Source organism: Schistosoma haematobium, chromosome 1 (assembly GCF_000699445.3).
Source record: "Schistosoma haematobium chromosome 1, whole genome shotgun sequence".
Classification (NCBI taxonomy): Eukaryota; Metazoa; Platyhelminthes; class Trematoda; order Strigeidida; family Schistosomatidae; genus Schistosoma; species Schistosoma haematobium.
Genome location: NC_067196.1, coordinates 92,898,970 through 92,912,833, shown reverse-complemented (window position 1 = coordinate 92,912,833; position 13,864 = coordinate 92,898,970). Strand labels below are relative to the sequence as shown.

The 13,864-nt window shown below is 38.4% G+C and overlaps 1 protein-coding gene across 2 annotated transcripts in view; it reads left to right on the top strand.

Moving 5' to 3' along the window:
* Positions 1-13,864, top strand: part of MS3_00002485 (uncharacterized protein) — a 66,156-nt gene that overhangs the window by 37,388 nt on the left and 14,904 nt on the right. For both annotated transcript variants that reach the window (XM_051210086.1, XM_051210085.1), the window contains 5 exons: positions 1,171-1,277; positions 2,241-2,332; positions 4,695-4,760; positions 7,367-7,457; positions 9,121-9,251. In XM_051210086.1, the coding sequence (XP_051075579.1) occupies positions 1,171-1,277; positions 2,241-2,332; positions 4,695-4,760; positions 7,367-7,457; positions 9,121-9,251 (487 nt within the window). The remainder of the gene's footprint in view (positions 1-1,170; positions 1,278-2,240; positions 2,333-4,694; positions 4,761-7,366; positions 7,458-9,120; positions 9,252-13,864) is intronic.

Genomic DNA, 13,864 nt, shown 5'->3' with positions numbered 1-13,864 from the left:
ATTCACCTAATAATTTTACATGGTAAATTTTTATGTTCTTATAAATGATTAATTCGATTAACTAAAGCAATAAATAATTGAACTTAGTACAGATACTTGAAAATCGTCGAATCGAATTAGTTTCAAATAAATTGAGCGTTGGGTAGATCAACAACCCGATTGCTTATTTACTCTGAAGAAGTGGCATACATTAGGTCAAAATCATCAAAAATACGATTTTCCTACTCACTCTATTGTGTCGAAGAAGCTTCCATAAGGTTCTCCTATCCACAGAGCCAAAAGTTTTCTCGGTCTCAAGGAAGTGGATGTATAGTGACGGGTTTCGTTTAAGTGACTGCTCAGCAATGATACTTAATGTGACGATTTAGTCCAGACTGCTGCTTTCGAAGTTGGGAGTCCACTGAATCTTTCATTTGGTTCATTAACACTGTTGAAAAACGTTTCCTGATACGGATGGTAGTATGATACCTCTGGAGTTTTTAAATTTGCTCAGATCTCCTTTATTTATTAGCTTGATTACGTATCGTTCTTTCCAGTTTCTCTGTCAGTGACATTTGTTCCACCTCAACTTCGCAATTATAGATTGCAGCCTCTCTTGAAATTGATCTTCATCGTTGTCTTTGCTATTATTGGTTAGTGCGTAACATTGGATAAAATCCATTTTTATTTACTCCTTTGTTTGTGGAGCATTTTCCTGGTTGTGACCAGATAACAGTAGCATCTCTCCCGAATCTATCCTCTTCTGTTCAGGTTGGGTTCAATGGGTTCCACTGATCCTAAGCACCGTCAACTTGTTTCTCCTTATTTCCGTAGCTTTTTGATCAGTCCTTTCTATCTCCCACATTATCCGGACATTCTGTGTACTCATGAAAATTGTTGCTCTGGTTGTTAGAAGGGACGTCGGCCTCGTGACTTCTAAAGAATCTCGTCGTTCACCATGATGCGTCATAATTCTTCTGAATGAAGATCCTTCAACTCCCAATGCAGACTTTAAATGGTTGAAATTGTTCATTCTGGTTAGTATTTTTTTAGTAAGTTTTTTTCTGCGGGATGGGGTTGCTGACCTGATGCCCAGCCCTACTCTTTTGTTCGGACTTGGGACCTGCAGTTACTTTAGAAGAACTACAGGCGTTGTTTTGCTTACACATTTGCAGATGTTTTCTTTTATAGGTCTCGAGAATGGGCTTTATCGGTTCTTTCGGAGAGAAACGATGCAATGTACGATATTATTGTTTCTGATTCTCTTAATCACCTTTCTGTCAAAAATCAATGTTCTCGTAAGTCTCACCAATCGTAAAACTCTTTCAATGTTTCTTTTAAAGCTCAATATCTGGTAGATGGTTGAAACTATTTTTTAAATTTAGATTTCTCCTTTTATATTTCAAATATTCATTATTGTTATTGAAAGTTGTAGGGACCATGGAATGAAATAAGTCATGCTTTTTCACCTTCCAGTCACGACTCTAAGAAATGTCACTTTTATTGCAAGACCCTGGATTACTATTTACCAGTAATTTTACGATATTCGGAACTGTAGTTTGGCCATTCAAATTTCATTGCTTTGGTTGAGGACATGAAAGTTTCAAAGGATAATCGTTTACATTGACTGTTTCACAGTCGATTCGAATTTATCACTAAGTTGTTAGAATTTGTGATTACTCTTTCACACACTATTAATCGCAGTCAGATACATTAAGAAACGGTTAGAAACTTTATAAGGAAAGATAAATGGTGGATAGCAGTGGAATCCAGGACACGCGTTTCATCTTATTTTGGACCTGTCAGCTAGATGCACCTGTATCCCTGAGATGATGTTCACTCCGGAAGTCGCGTCCTGGATTTCGCTGCTAGCCACTATCCATCTTTGCTTATAATGCTTTTGACTTAAGGGAATACTGTGGCAATCTGCACAGGATACACATATGCCAATAAGAGATTGATCAATTGCAATCCTAAACACCAATGGGAAGTTTCAAACAAACAATACAAAATGAAGTCATTAATTTTGTAGGATATAACTCAGATGGATATCAGTTCAATTCCTTACAACATCTAACTTCCATCCTCACGGGATACAACACGACGAAAAGTATCCACCTAAACTATAAAGTTACGTCATTTCATATTTGTAGAATGCATCTCTAGTAACGCTGACAATGATGAAATCTAGAAGTTGAAAAGTTTTCCCAATACTTTTCTACTTCTGATAGTTTAAAAACCTTTACTATTGTTTGATGTAGTAGCTGAAATTATCTCAGGATTTGGAAAAACAAATACATTGGCAGTTGCACGTCAATTATACAGAAATGGTTTTGACGCTCCCACTTTACAGGTAATTTCTATTTTCATCATATATCATTTTTTGTACTTATGTAATTTTAAATAATTCAAAATTTCCTTTGTACATATATCTTGTGATATAACCTTGTACACTCATATTTGAATCCACAGTAATGATGCCTCGACTTAGCGACCTGATATGTTATCTCTTATTGACCCACAAAGAACTCTTCTGTTAACAAGTTTTAATCAAAACACGAGGAAAGATATCCGATGGTACCTTTCTATCTTTGATTCAAAAACCTTAATTTCAGGATAACAGGGTACCTTACATCTGAGATCATAAGCGCCTATCTTTAACATTCACGGCACAAAATCTGTAAAAGAGGTTTGTGATCAATTATTTGTAAACGGGTAAGCATATAACAACCGTCTATCATTCAAACGGAAGCTTACAGGCTAAAGATTATAGAAATCTCAAACTGAGTGTTTGATGAAATCCACGTTGAAAAGAAGCCTTATGATGTACATTCAGTACGGCAAGTTCACGAAATAAGGATAAAATGTCTAGTTCCTCAACCTCTATGTGTGTTTACCTTTTCAGCTGCTCTTGCATAGCTAGTTATATTGGTCGCAAAACTAGGCAAATGAATCGTCGTATTTATGAACATTCACTTGTTATGGTTTATCAAAAGGTAGTTGATATTAGTCATCACACGACGGCTAGAAACGTTATCGGACGTGGCTCAAAATAGAAACCAGTGGCGATCCTGCTGTAACTTCCTCTTACTTCATAGAAATGAACGTAACTTCTTTAACTGAAAGAATTCTTCTTGATTGTATTTTTGTTAACTGAACTGTTTCACCAATGTTACTTGACTCCCATACATTAATTTCTGTTCGTTGTTGTTCTTTTCTTATACGCACTTTACGTTCTCTATCTCTTCACAACTTCATTGTTATTTTGTGGCGCATATGTATTTAGTGCCCCCTTGTACCAATATCTATGTCTTCGAATAAATAATAAAAAAATAAATGACGTCGACAAAAAATCCAGCGTTTGTAATTACCTATAAAATCTTACCGAACATACTCTATGGTTCAAAAATCAGACTCTTATATATACAGCAGAAGCCATAGAAATATGTATCAAATAAACCTAACCTCTATATACAGCCTCTGAATTAACCCTGAGGTTTTAATTAAATACTATTAAGTTTTTCAAAGATTTTCTTTTAAAATTTTCCAGGCTTCGGTTTTGTTAATATTTTTATTTCTAATTCCTACTTTACGTAACCAGTTTAATGACCTTCTTACCTCACTTTCATTACACCCGCTTTACTAATGACTTATGATTAGTCTCACGGGTAACACAAAACATAAATTTGTGATAATTAATTCATTATAAAAATCCACCTTAGTTTTACTTTTCCAAATGTGTAACTAACTGATTATTATATTTCTAAATTAACGTATCAACACCTAATTATTATTGACTTCCTACTCAGTTGTAAAACATACTAGTGTGGAGATTTAATGAAGAACTAATTGAAAACGGATATTTCTTCACTCATGTTTTTTTTAATGTCACAATGGGAGTGTTCAGTGAAAAGATATCTCTAGATAAAGATTATTCTCTGGTTGTCTCTCAGTAATATAGAATAGCTGTAATCTTGAGGTAACTGTCGCTTTCTTTAGGATTGAACCCCACATGACTCATCTTCACAGTCTAAAACGCTTAATTATTTACTGAAACCTGTTGTCTCTCGTAGAGCATAGGTCTCCAGCCAGGATTCATCAATCACCTCTGCCGTGAACTCTCATTCCCAGTTGTTACCGAGTGCTATTCATTCTTTTAATGTCTGCCTCAAGTTACCAGTGGAATGTATTCTTCAGTTTGCCTCTTCTATTGTCTTGGGGATTCCAAAATAAGGCTTGGGATGTGATGTGGTTTGATGACTTTTGCAATGTACGGCCTATACACCTTCATTGACTTTTCCCGATTTCCCCTCCAGATGGAAACTGGTTTATCCTCTGCTAGAGTAGGATATTGCTAATGTTACTTGGTTAACGGATGTGGAGTATCTTGTTTAAACAGTTGTTTATAAATATCTGTCCATGTTTGACGATGGTTGTAGTGATTTCATAAGTTTCAGCTCTGTACAGTAGAACTAATACCCTACCACTGAGCTATTCGTAGAGTAACTGACATCCTGTAGAGTTTTCATCTGATTGGTATCTAATACTTTTATGGAGTTTTGTTCTCTGAGTTGGATGGTTTGGTCGTGGAGCTTTAATCGTTCTTCTGAACGACGTCATCAGAACAAACTTCAGATAGAATACTTTTTAAAAAATTAAATTATGTCTATATCAATAACCTTTTATTAATAATAATTATTTCTTTTGTCTCACAGTATATTATTAGCAAATCGCCTGAAAATGAATACATAAATGAGCTTGTTCAATTGTCTGTAGCAAAGGTCAGTAAATGCTTACTCGTTTTTTTTTTACAAACTTCTCATGTGTCGGCAAAATATACCAGTAAATTTGACAGACTGATGATATTGCGTTAATTTGCTTTGTGTTTAATGAGTACTCATACTTCGCTAACTGATATCAAAGTTGCTTTGTGGAATTTAATTTTCTAGAATAATAATTATGAGTATTTGTCTTATATTTTCATAATTGCTCCTTTTAGTACTTTACAAAATCATATATTTTTGGTCTTTATTCAGAGAACATATTTCTCATAATGCTCTTAGATACATCATATCAATAAGTGCATTTACCTACCGATTCTGTGATGTATTGGTCCATCAGTGACCAATATGCAAAACTTATAGCTATAGACTAATTTCATTCTATACCAGGATGGTTAGTATGAAACTGCTTCAGCACCCTTGATCGTAGAGATTTGGGCACCACCACTCTGCAAACATCACGCATTCGTTCATGTCGCATTACGAGTCCCGATGATGGTAAAGTTGCTTCATATGACTATCAAAACCGGTAGATGGCCAACCGTTAGTGACGTAGTTCATCGTTTTCTTAATGATTAGGTCATTTCTGGAAGCAACTTGTATCTCTGATGCTGAAACTTGCAAAGAACGAACGGCAGTCCTCAGGTAGTATTCTGCGTTGTCTTCTGTCGAAAGCGAGGCGATAACCGTGTCTTCCTCTGCCACAGCGTGTTCACTGATAAACCGCGGCAAAGCATCTGCCTAACCAAAGTATTCGGTGCATCGGTATTAAATGTTGAAGTCAACCCAATAGTACCAAGGCCCAACTCTGGAGACGATTTGCGGAATGGGCTGGAGTGCCAGCAGAGGGTTGTGATGTATTAGAAAAGTAAGTCTTCAGTCGTATAAGAACAGTTAAATTAAGTACAACTGCCTCTTTCTTCATCTGGTTTTACTTCTTTTCCCCTGAAGTTAACATGCGGGATACATGCGTGATAGCTTTTTCTGTGGTACCTGGAAATCGATGTAAGATGACAGCATCAGGTCCAAAAATTGAAGCATCCGCAGCCACGATGATTGACATGGATGGATCGTAGTGCGGTAGTAATAATTCCCAAATAATAGTAGTTTTAAGTTTACGAAAAGCTACCTCACCTTATTTTGTGCGATTTCAAGTTCTTTACTTATTCAGCAGATAATTCGGTTCTCGAATGACATGCATCGACGGAACAAAGGCTGAGTAATAGCTAATTAATCCCGCAAAGGATCGTAGGGAAGAGACGGTGGGAGTAGGCATCGATTGTATAGTTCGTATATTTTCGGGATCTAGTCAGCATCAAAGAAGAATCCCAAATACTTTACCGATTTAAAAAACGACACTTTTCTGAGCGTAACCGGAAATCATTATCACTGACGCGTTTTAGAACAACCGTCCTACGTTCCTGTAGCTGTTCTAACTAAGTGGCAACAATTAAGATAGGTTGTGACCCTCAGAATACCCGATAGGGTGGTATCCCTAAGTTGTTGGAAAATAGATGGGGTGGTCTGAGCTCCAAATGGTGAACGATTATACTGAAACAAACCACAGTGAGTTTTAACGGCCAGTTGTTCCCTTAATTCTTCAGCTGCTTCCACGCATCAGCAAGACCCAGTTTTGCGAAGAACTTCCCACCGTTTATCATAGTGAACGAATCTGCGCGAACTAGCAGCGGGTAATGATGCCATTCTAGAACTGCGTTGAGACCTGTAGAGACATCTGCGCATATCCGTGTTGTGCCATTAGCCTTCTTGATAACCTCAATAAATGCTGCCAAAACAGAATGAGAAACAGGTGTGATAATTCCTTGTAGATGAAGGCGATTGAGTTTTTCATGGTAATGCTGCATATGACAGTGGTCTCTTTGGACTGAAAAAAATGTTTTAGCCTCTGGCTTCAACCGAAGGGTTGGTTTCATAGCAGAGCACCGACCCAACGCAGACTGGAAGATGATTGAAGACTGTGCCATACTTCAGGGGCTTGTCTTATCGGATGTCCTACGGTACTTAACGGGACATCAGCTAGCTGCAGCTTGTCGAACCAACCTAAAACATGTAAATTTAGATCAGCTGGCGCTACGTAACACACCTCAGTGAACAGCGATTCTGATGTTGTATCTATTTGCAACCTAAATGAATGCCTATTAATATTAAGGGTAATGAATTTCTTCTCATCTAGTGTTGTGCTCTCATAGGATTCTAATAGGTTCAACGAATTTGTGCAGGGTTTGGTGACAGACTGTCTAATACTTCTGGACTGATTTGATATCCTCGTTTACCAGGATTCATCTCTGTAACCAATAGATTTACATCTCTTGCAACGATGATGTTTAAATGGACAGGTTCGTACGAAATGCCATATACCGCAGTGCCAGTACGGAGCTGGAGTATTGTTCATCGATTGGACTGAGCTCGAGTGAGATGAACTAGGGATATTAGGTGTGGATTTAACTGTTATAGATATCAAACATCTTTCGGACTACAGCAGCACAGTTTTCTTATTCTTAGCATAAACAATTATTTGTTTATTATCTTTGCTTACTTATATTTTATTACTGTTACATTATACTGTTTTTTTCTGTATTATTTAGACTAGTTGGATTACTCCAATGTTAGATTTCATATCGGAACACTACCCTGATAAAAAGTTAACGTTTTATAACAACCTATTAACTGTGTTGAGTAAGTTTACTCTTTTCCTATGTTTTATTCGATGTTTTCCGTAATGATTCGAAAGTAGCTTACTATTTTATACTTTTATTTAAATCTTATCTGGTTTATATAATGTTCTTGGAATTCTAGCATAATGTATTTCGCAATTATGATTGCTATTGATTATTGATACACAGGATATAAGATATTTTTGCCAATCAGTAGTCAGTCAGTCAGTCAGTAACAACGTAGAACTTCGTACGTACGTACATCAGTTCGAGTTGCCACACCACATTAGCACAGAGATGCAGTTGTCGATTCAAATCCCGTAGTGGTAGAGGTAGCAAGAGTATAAGCAGTAATCGGGAAGATTAGGGTTTGGAGATGTTATTTAAAGAGTATAATACAGTGAAATAAATTTGGAAAGAGGAAAAAAGGGACATGAAGGATTCAGAAGATTAGAATTTGGGAGAACACAGAGAGTGGATGCACCTGCGCCATTGCAAACGAGTTTTAGCCATGTCATTCAGGGTCTCTAACCATCGGTTGCTATCATCTCGCGGTCCCCAACCAGGTAGTCTACACCTACCAACATGACTCAGTTCACTTGTCAGTGACTTCATGGACTTGTGCCACGTTTTGGTTTGGCCGCCCCTAGCTTTCTTCCAACCTACTCCTATACCACTGAACATAGCACGTCGAGGCAGTCGGTCGTTGGGCATACGTAACACGTGTCCCAGCCATCTCAACTGATGAAGTTTCACTACTTCATCAATTGATTTGCCATCCTTACCTAGTACCCGTTTCCTAACAACTGTGTTACTTACTCGATGGTCCCATGATATACGAGCAATGTTTCGAAGACACCTATGATCAAATACTAGTAGCCTACGGATATCCTCTACTCTTACCGGCCATGTTTCACTGCCATAATGTAGGACGGAACGAACTGCTGCGCAGTAAACACGTCCTTTGGTTGATAGACGGATATCTCGCCTACGCCATAAATGACGCAAGTTGGCAAAAGCTAGTCGAGCCTTCTGTATCCGTGCTGAGATTTCGTCACACACCAGACCACAAGGGCTGATGAGACTTCCAAGATAAGTGAAGCGGTCGACACACTCAACTACTTCACTCCCTATCACTAGTTCGGGTGTCGATGTAACCCAATCCTGAAGCAACATTTTGCATTTCGAGGGAGAGAATCGCATCCCGAACATGCTTGCATTGTTGCTTAGAGTGGTCATAAGACTGCATTTTGTCAGCGCCTTCACCAAATAAAACTATGTCATCTGCATATTCTATGTCAACAAGTGAACCTCCCGGTACAAGTTCAACCCCTGGAAATTTAGATGAGGAGAGTGTTATCTCTAAAAGTACGTCGACCACAAAGTTGAACAAGAATGGGGAGAGTGGACAGCCCTGACGAACACCACTTGAGGTAATCAATTCCGATGACAGTTCGCCATAAGCTCTCACTCTACCAGTTGTGTTCGAGTAGTAATCACAACAACTGTATATTGTATAAAGTTGACAGTATGTTTGTTTAATAAAATCTAGTAGTTGGGTAGTGCACTTTGTTCTTTACTACTTTAGACTTTCGAATGTAATTGGATGACTTTAGTTGATTCACACTACTTATTATGACAAAAACAAGCATGTTATAATTGTCTATTTTTCTTCTTAATACTAGGAACAAGAGCAGATTCTCGAGATACCTTGATTTTGGTTTCCAAACTTCCTCATGATTCAATATCACAGTTAGATCCTATTAATAGATGGTTCTTAGATGCAATTTCAAAATTGATTATCTTTTCTAAAGTGGTAGGTTTTTGTTTATCGAAAAAATACATAACAACTGTTCATCTCTCTTCCTAAAATTTTGTTCTTAGTTGTTGAGTCTATTCAGTGTAACGGTTTAAAATGATATGGTCAACCGAGTCCTTTCTTTAGATAGTAACTCTGTTACTCGTTAGCAGTTGATGGTTGCTTTTTCTTTAATGATGCGCCTTTAGAAATATTAAAAAAGTTTGTGTGTAAGTAACTTTGTGAGAGCCAGTTACAGTGTTGCGGATCCATTCAACTGTAGAATAAGTCACCTTTGAAGCTTTCTTGGCTTTCACTTTGCAACATAGAGTTGTAAAATAAAATAGTTCTATATTTTCCTAACATCTGTCAGGCCACCATGACTTCTTGTTTGGGATCATAGTGGTTGTCAAACAGCAAAGGTTTGAGATGTCTTCAGATACAACTTAGTGATTTTACAGCTGTTTTTTTCAGCTCGATTCCTTTTCACCAAGTTAGTTATACTTCTAAACTGAACGAAATCGACCAACACTGTTTTTAACCTGAATTTTATCTTTTAATTTGTAATTTTCCTATTTATTTACTCATTGATTGTATGATCTTCCCACTTCTTTATTCATAATATTGTCATCTCTTTTTGTATAGCACAATTGTACTGCCCTATTGTACCGAGTTTTTTGTGTTGTAGTTGAATGAATTCCGAGTAATTTGGTAGCTTACATTGTGCCTAATTGAAGAAGACAAGCAGATTATCTGATTTCGGTCCATGTGATTATTGTAACTGATGATCGGAAACGATAGATAACATGGTTCAAAATCTTTTACAAATGGCACACGTACATTCACTCTTTTCTCTGCCTGAAGTCCCTCCGGGGCTACTGCCGGTCCCAAGCCCGGATGAAGGAGGAGGGTTGGGCATGGGGTTAGCGTCCCTATAGCGACTCACGTGCAATTGAGTTTATTCTCATTCAACTCAGTTAAGCCCTTTTGCTAACTTATTTGGCGGACAAAGTCGTCCGCACTATAACAATTTATTGTACCCTTATTATTTTGTGCTTGTATGAAATACGTATGCTTGAATATTGCTTACGGCCTACGCATTTATTCATTCTGCTAGTCTTACTACTAACCGCTTATTTGATTCGATTACTCATTCATTTCACATGGTATATATATGTCCATGTTATTCATACTCACTCACTTACACACTCTCGTCTCGCTCTTGCCCTGGCTCTCGCTCGCTTGCTTGCCTTTCGGCACAACTCTTCTATGCTTGTTTAACGCATCTCTAAATTTGGATATATGTGTGTGGTCTCGCAATAAACGTAATCAACACTTCGTATTTGCCTTCTGATTAATATACCGTTGGTACATTATATAGAACGGTTATCAAGACGAACTGTATACGAAGTTTAAGGATTATATCGAATACCGACCACCACATCCCTATCCCGTAGAAAAGTAACTCGCTAAAAATACGCTAACCAGAAAAAATTATTCAAACCTTTTAAACTCTACCCCGAGAGTCAGAAGGTCTCCATTTAGAAGAACTATGACGCCTCATGATGAAAGCCGAATTCCTTTGGAAGTTAAGAGGCCGATGCCCCTTCTGACAACCAGAGAAACCATTTATTTAGGTGCATGGAATGTTCGTTCAATGTGGGACACCCGGAGAGGCTTCCAAATTGCTGCAGAAATGAGGAGATACAACCTGGAGGTGCTTGGGATCAGTGAAACACATTGGACGCAAGTTGGACAACAACGACTAGCTTCAGGGGAACTTCTGTTATACTCCGGCCATGAAGAAGAAAATGCTCCACATACACAAGGAGTTGCATTGATACTGTCCAAACAAGCACAAAAGGCACTCATAGGATGGGAATCTCATGGACCAAGGATCATCAAAGCCTCGTTCAAAACAAAGAAAGAGGGTATTTCAATGAACATCATCCAATGCTATGCGCCTACCAACGACTACAATGAAGAAGCCAAACATCAATTCTACAATAGGCTGCAGTCAATCATCGAGAAGTGCCCAACAAAGAACCTGACCATTCTGATGGGAGATTTCAATGACAAGGTTGGAACGGACAACACTGGATATGAAGACATCATGTAACGACACGGACTTGGAGAAAGAAAGGAAAATGGTGAGAGATTTGCAAACCTATGTGTCTTCAATAAACTGGTCATAGGTGGCACCATATTCCCACATAAACGCATACACAAAACCACATGGACTTCACTGAATCACTCTACACAATACCAAATCGACCATATTTGCATCAACAAAACGTTAAGGAGGACTATAGAGGACGTGAGAACCAAGAGAGGAGCTGATATAGCATCAGATCATCACTTGCTGGTCGCCAAGATGAAATTGAAACTCAAGAAGCACTGGACAACGGGGCGGACAATATCACAAAAGTTCAATACGGCCTTTCTTCAGGATACTAACAAACTCAACGAATTCAAGATAGTCCTCAGTAACAAGTTCTAGGCCTTTCATGATCTACTCAATGGAGAAGGAACTACTGTGGAGAGCAACTAGAAGGGGATCAAAGAGGCAATCACTTCAACATATCATGAGATCCTGGGTCACAAGAAGCACCATCACAAGGAATTGATAACTGTTGATACACTGGATAAGATTCAAGAAAGGAGGAACAAGAAAGCAGCAATCAATACCAGTCGAACCAGAGCAGAAAAAGCCAAGACACAAGCTGAATACACAGAAGTAAACAAACAAGTGAAGCGGAGCATCCGAACCGACAAACGTAAATACGTGGAAGATTCAGCAACGATGGCGGAAAAGGCTGTAAGAGAAGGAAACATAAGACAACTGTATGACACGACAAAGAAACTCTCTGGAAATCGCCGCAAACCAGAACGACCAGTGAAAAGCAAGGAAGGCGAGATAATCACCAACATTGAAGAGCAACAAAAGAAGGACTCCTGATCAAAATATCGGATAAAGGCGATCTCAGCCAGTGTGATAACTACAGGGGAATCACTCTTCTCTCAATACCGGGAAAAGTCTTCAACAGGGTATTGTTAAACAGGATGAAGGACTGCGTAGACACCCAACTTCGTGGTCAACAGGCAGGATTCCGTAAGGATAGATCGTGTACAGACCAAATCGCAACTCTACGGATCATTGTGGAACAATCAATTGAATGGAATTCATCACTCTATATCAACTTTATTGACTACGAAAAGGCATTTGATAGTGTAGACAGAACAACACTATGGAAACTTCTTCGACACCACGGCGTGCCTCAGAAGATAGTCAATATCATACAGAGTTCATATAATGGATTAAACTGCAAAATCGTACATGGAGGACAATTGACAAAGTCGTTCGAAGTAAAGACCGGTGTTAGGCAAGGTTGCTTACTGTCACCCTTTCTCTTTCTCCTGGTGATCGACTGGATCATGAAGACATCAACATTTGAAGGGAAGCACGGAATACAGTGGACATCTAGGATGCAGTTAGACGATCTAGACTTCGCAGATGATCTGGCCCTTCTATCCCAAACGCAACAACAAATGCAGGAGAAAACGACCAGTGTAGCAGCAGTAGATCTCAATATACACACAGAGAAAAGCAAGATTCTCCGATACAACACAGAATGCACCAATCCAATCACAATTGACGGAGAAGATTTGGAAGATGTAAAAACCTTTACATATTTGGGCAGCATCATTGATGAACAGGGTGGATCTGATGCAGATGTGAAGGCGTGGATCGGTAAAGCAAGAGCAGCATATTTACAACTGAGGAACATCTGGAACTCAAAGCAACTGTCAACCAACACCAAGGTCAGGATTTTCAATACAAATGTCAAGACAGTTCTACTGCATGGGGCAGAAACCTGGAGAACTACGAAACCATCATCCAGAAAATACAGGTGTTTATTAACAGTTGTCTACGCAAAATACTTCGAATCCGTTGGCCGGACACTTAACAACAAGGTACTGTGGGAGAGAACAAACCAGATCTCAGTGGAGGAAGAAATCAGGAAGAAGCGCTGGAAGTGGATAGGACACATCGAGGCAAGCACCCAAATGTGTCACAAGACAAGCCCTCACATGGAATCCTCGAAGCCAAAGGAAAAGAGGAAGACCAAAGAACACATTACTTTGAGAAATGGAAATGGACATGAGAAAAATCAACAAGAATTGGATAGAGCTAGAAAAGAATGTCCAGGATAGAGTGTGTTGGAGAATGCTGGTCAGCGGCCTATGCTCCATTGGGAGTAACAGGCGTAAGTAAGAGTCGTGAATTGTCCTTATACATGTTTTAGTCATATACAACTTCCGATTGTGTTACTGCTTCTGCTATTCTGAGATTTGCTTTGATAATTTTATTTTGGTGTGTTAACATGATGCGGCAACCTGAACCAATGTACATATCAGTCAGGTTCTATATTGTACGTGATAAAGACTAAATGGATTGTGAATACATAGCTTTCGAGGAATATATTCTGAAAACCTTGTCAATCTCCTTCCAGTCTATTCTGTTAACTTTCTGTCTCAGGTAATATAAGAATTCACAAATTCATTTATTCGAAAATGACTAATATTAATGTAATCGAGTTTACATTTATTTTCTTTGAATTATATTAAAT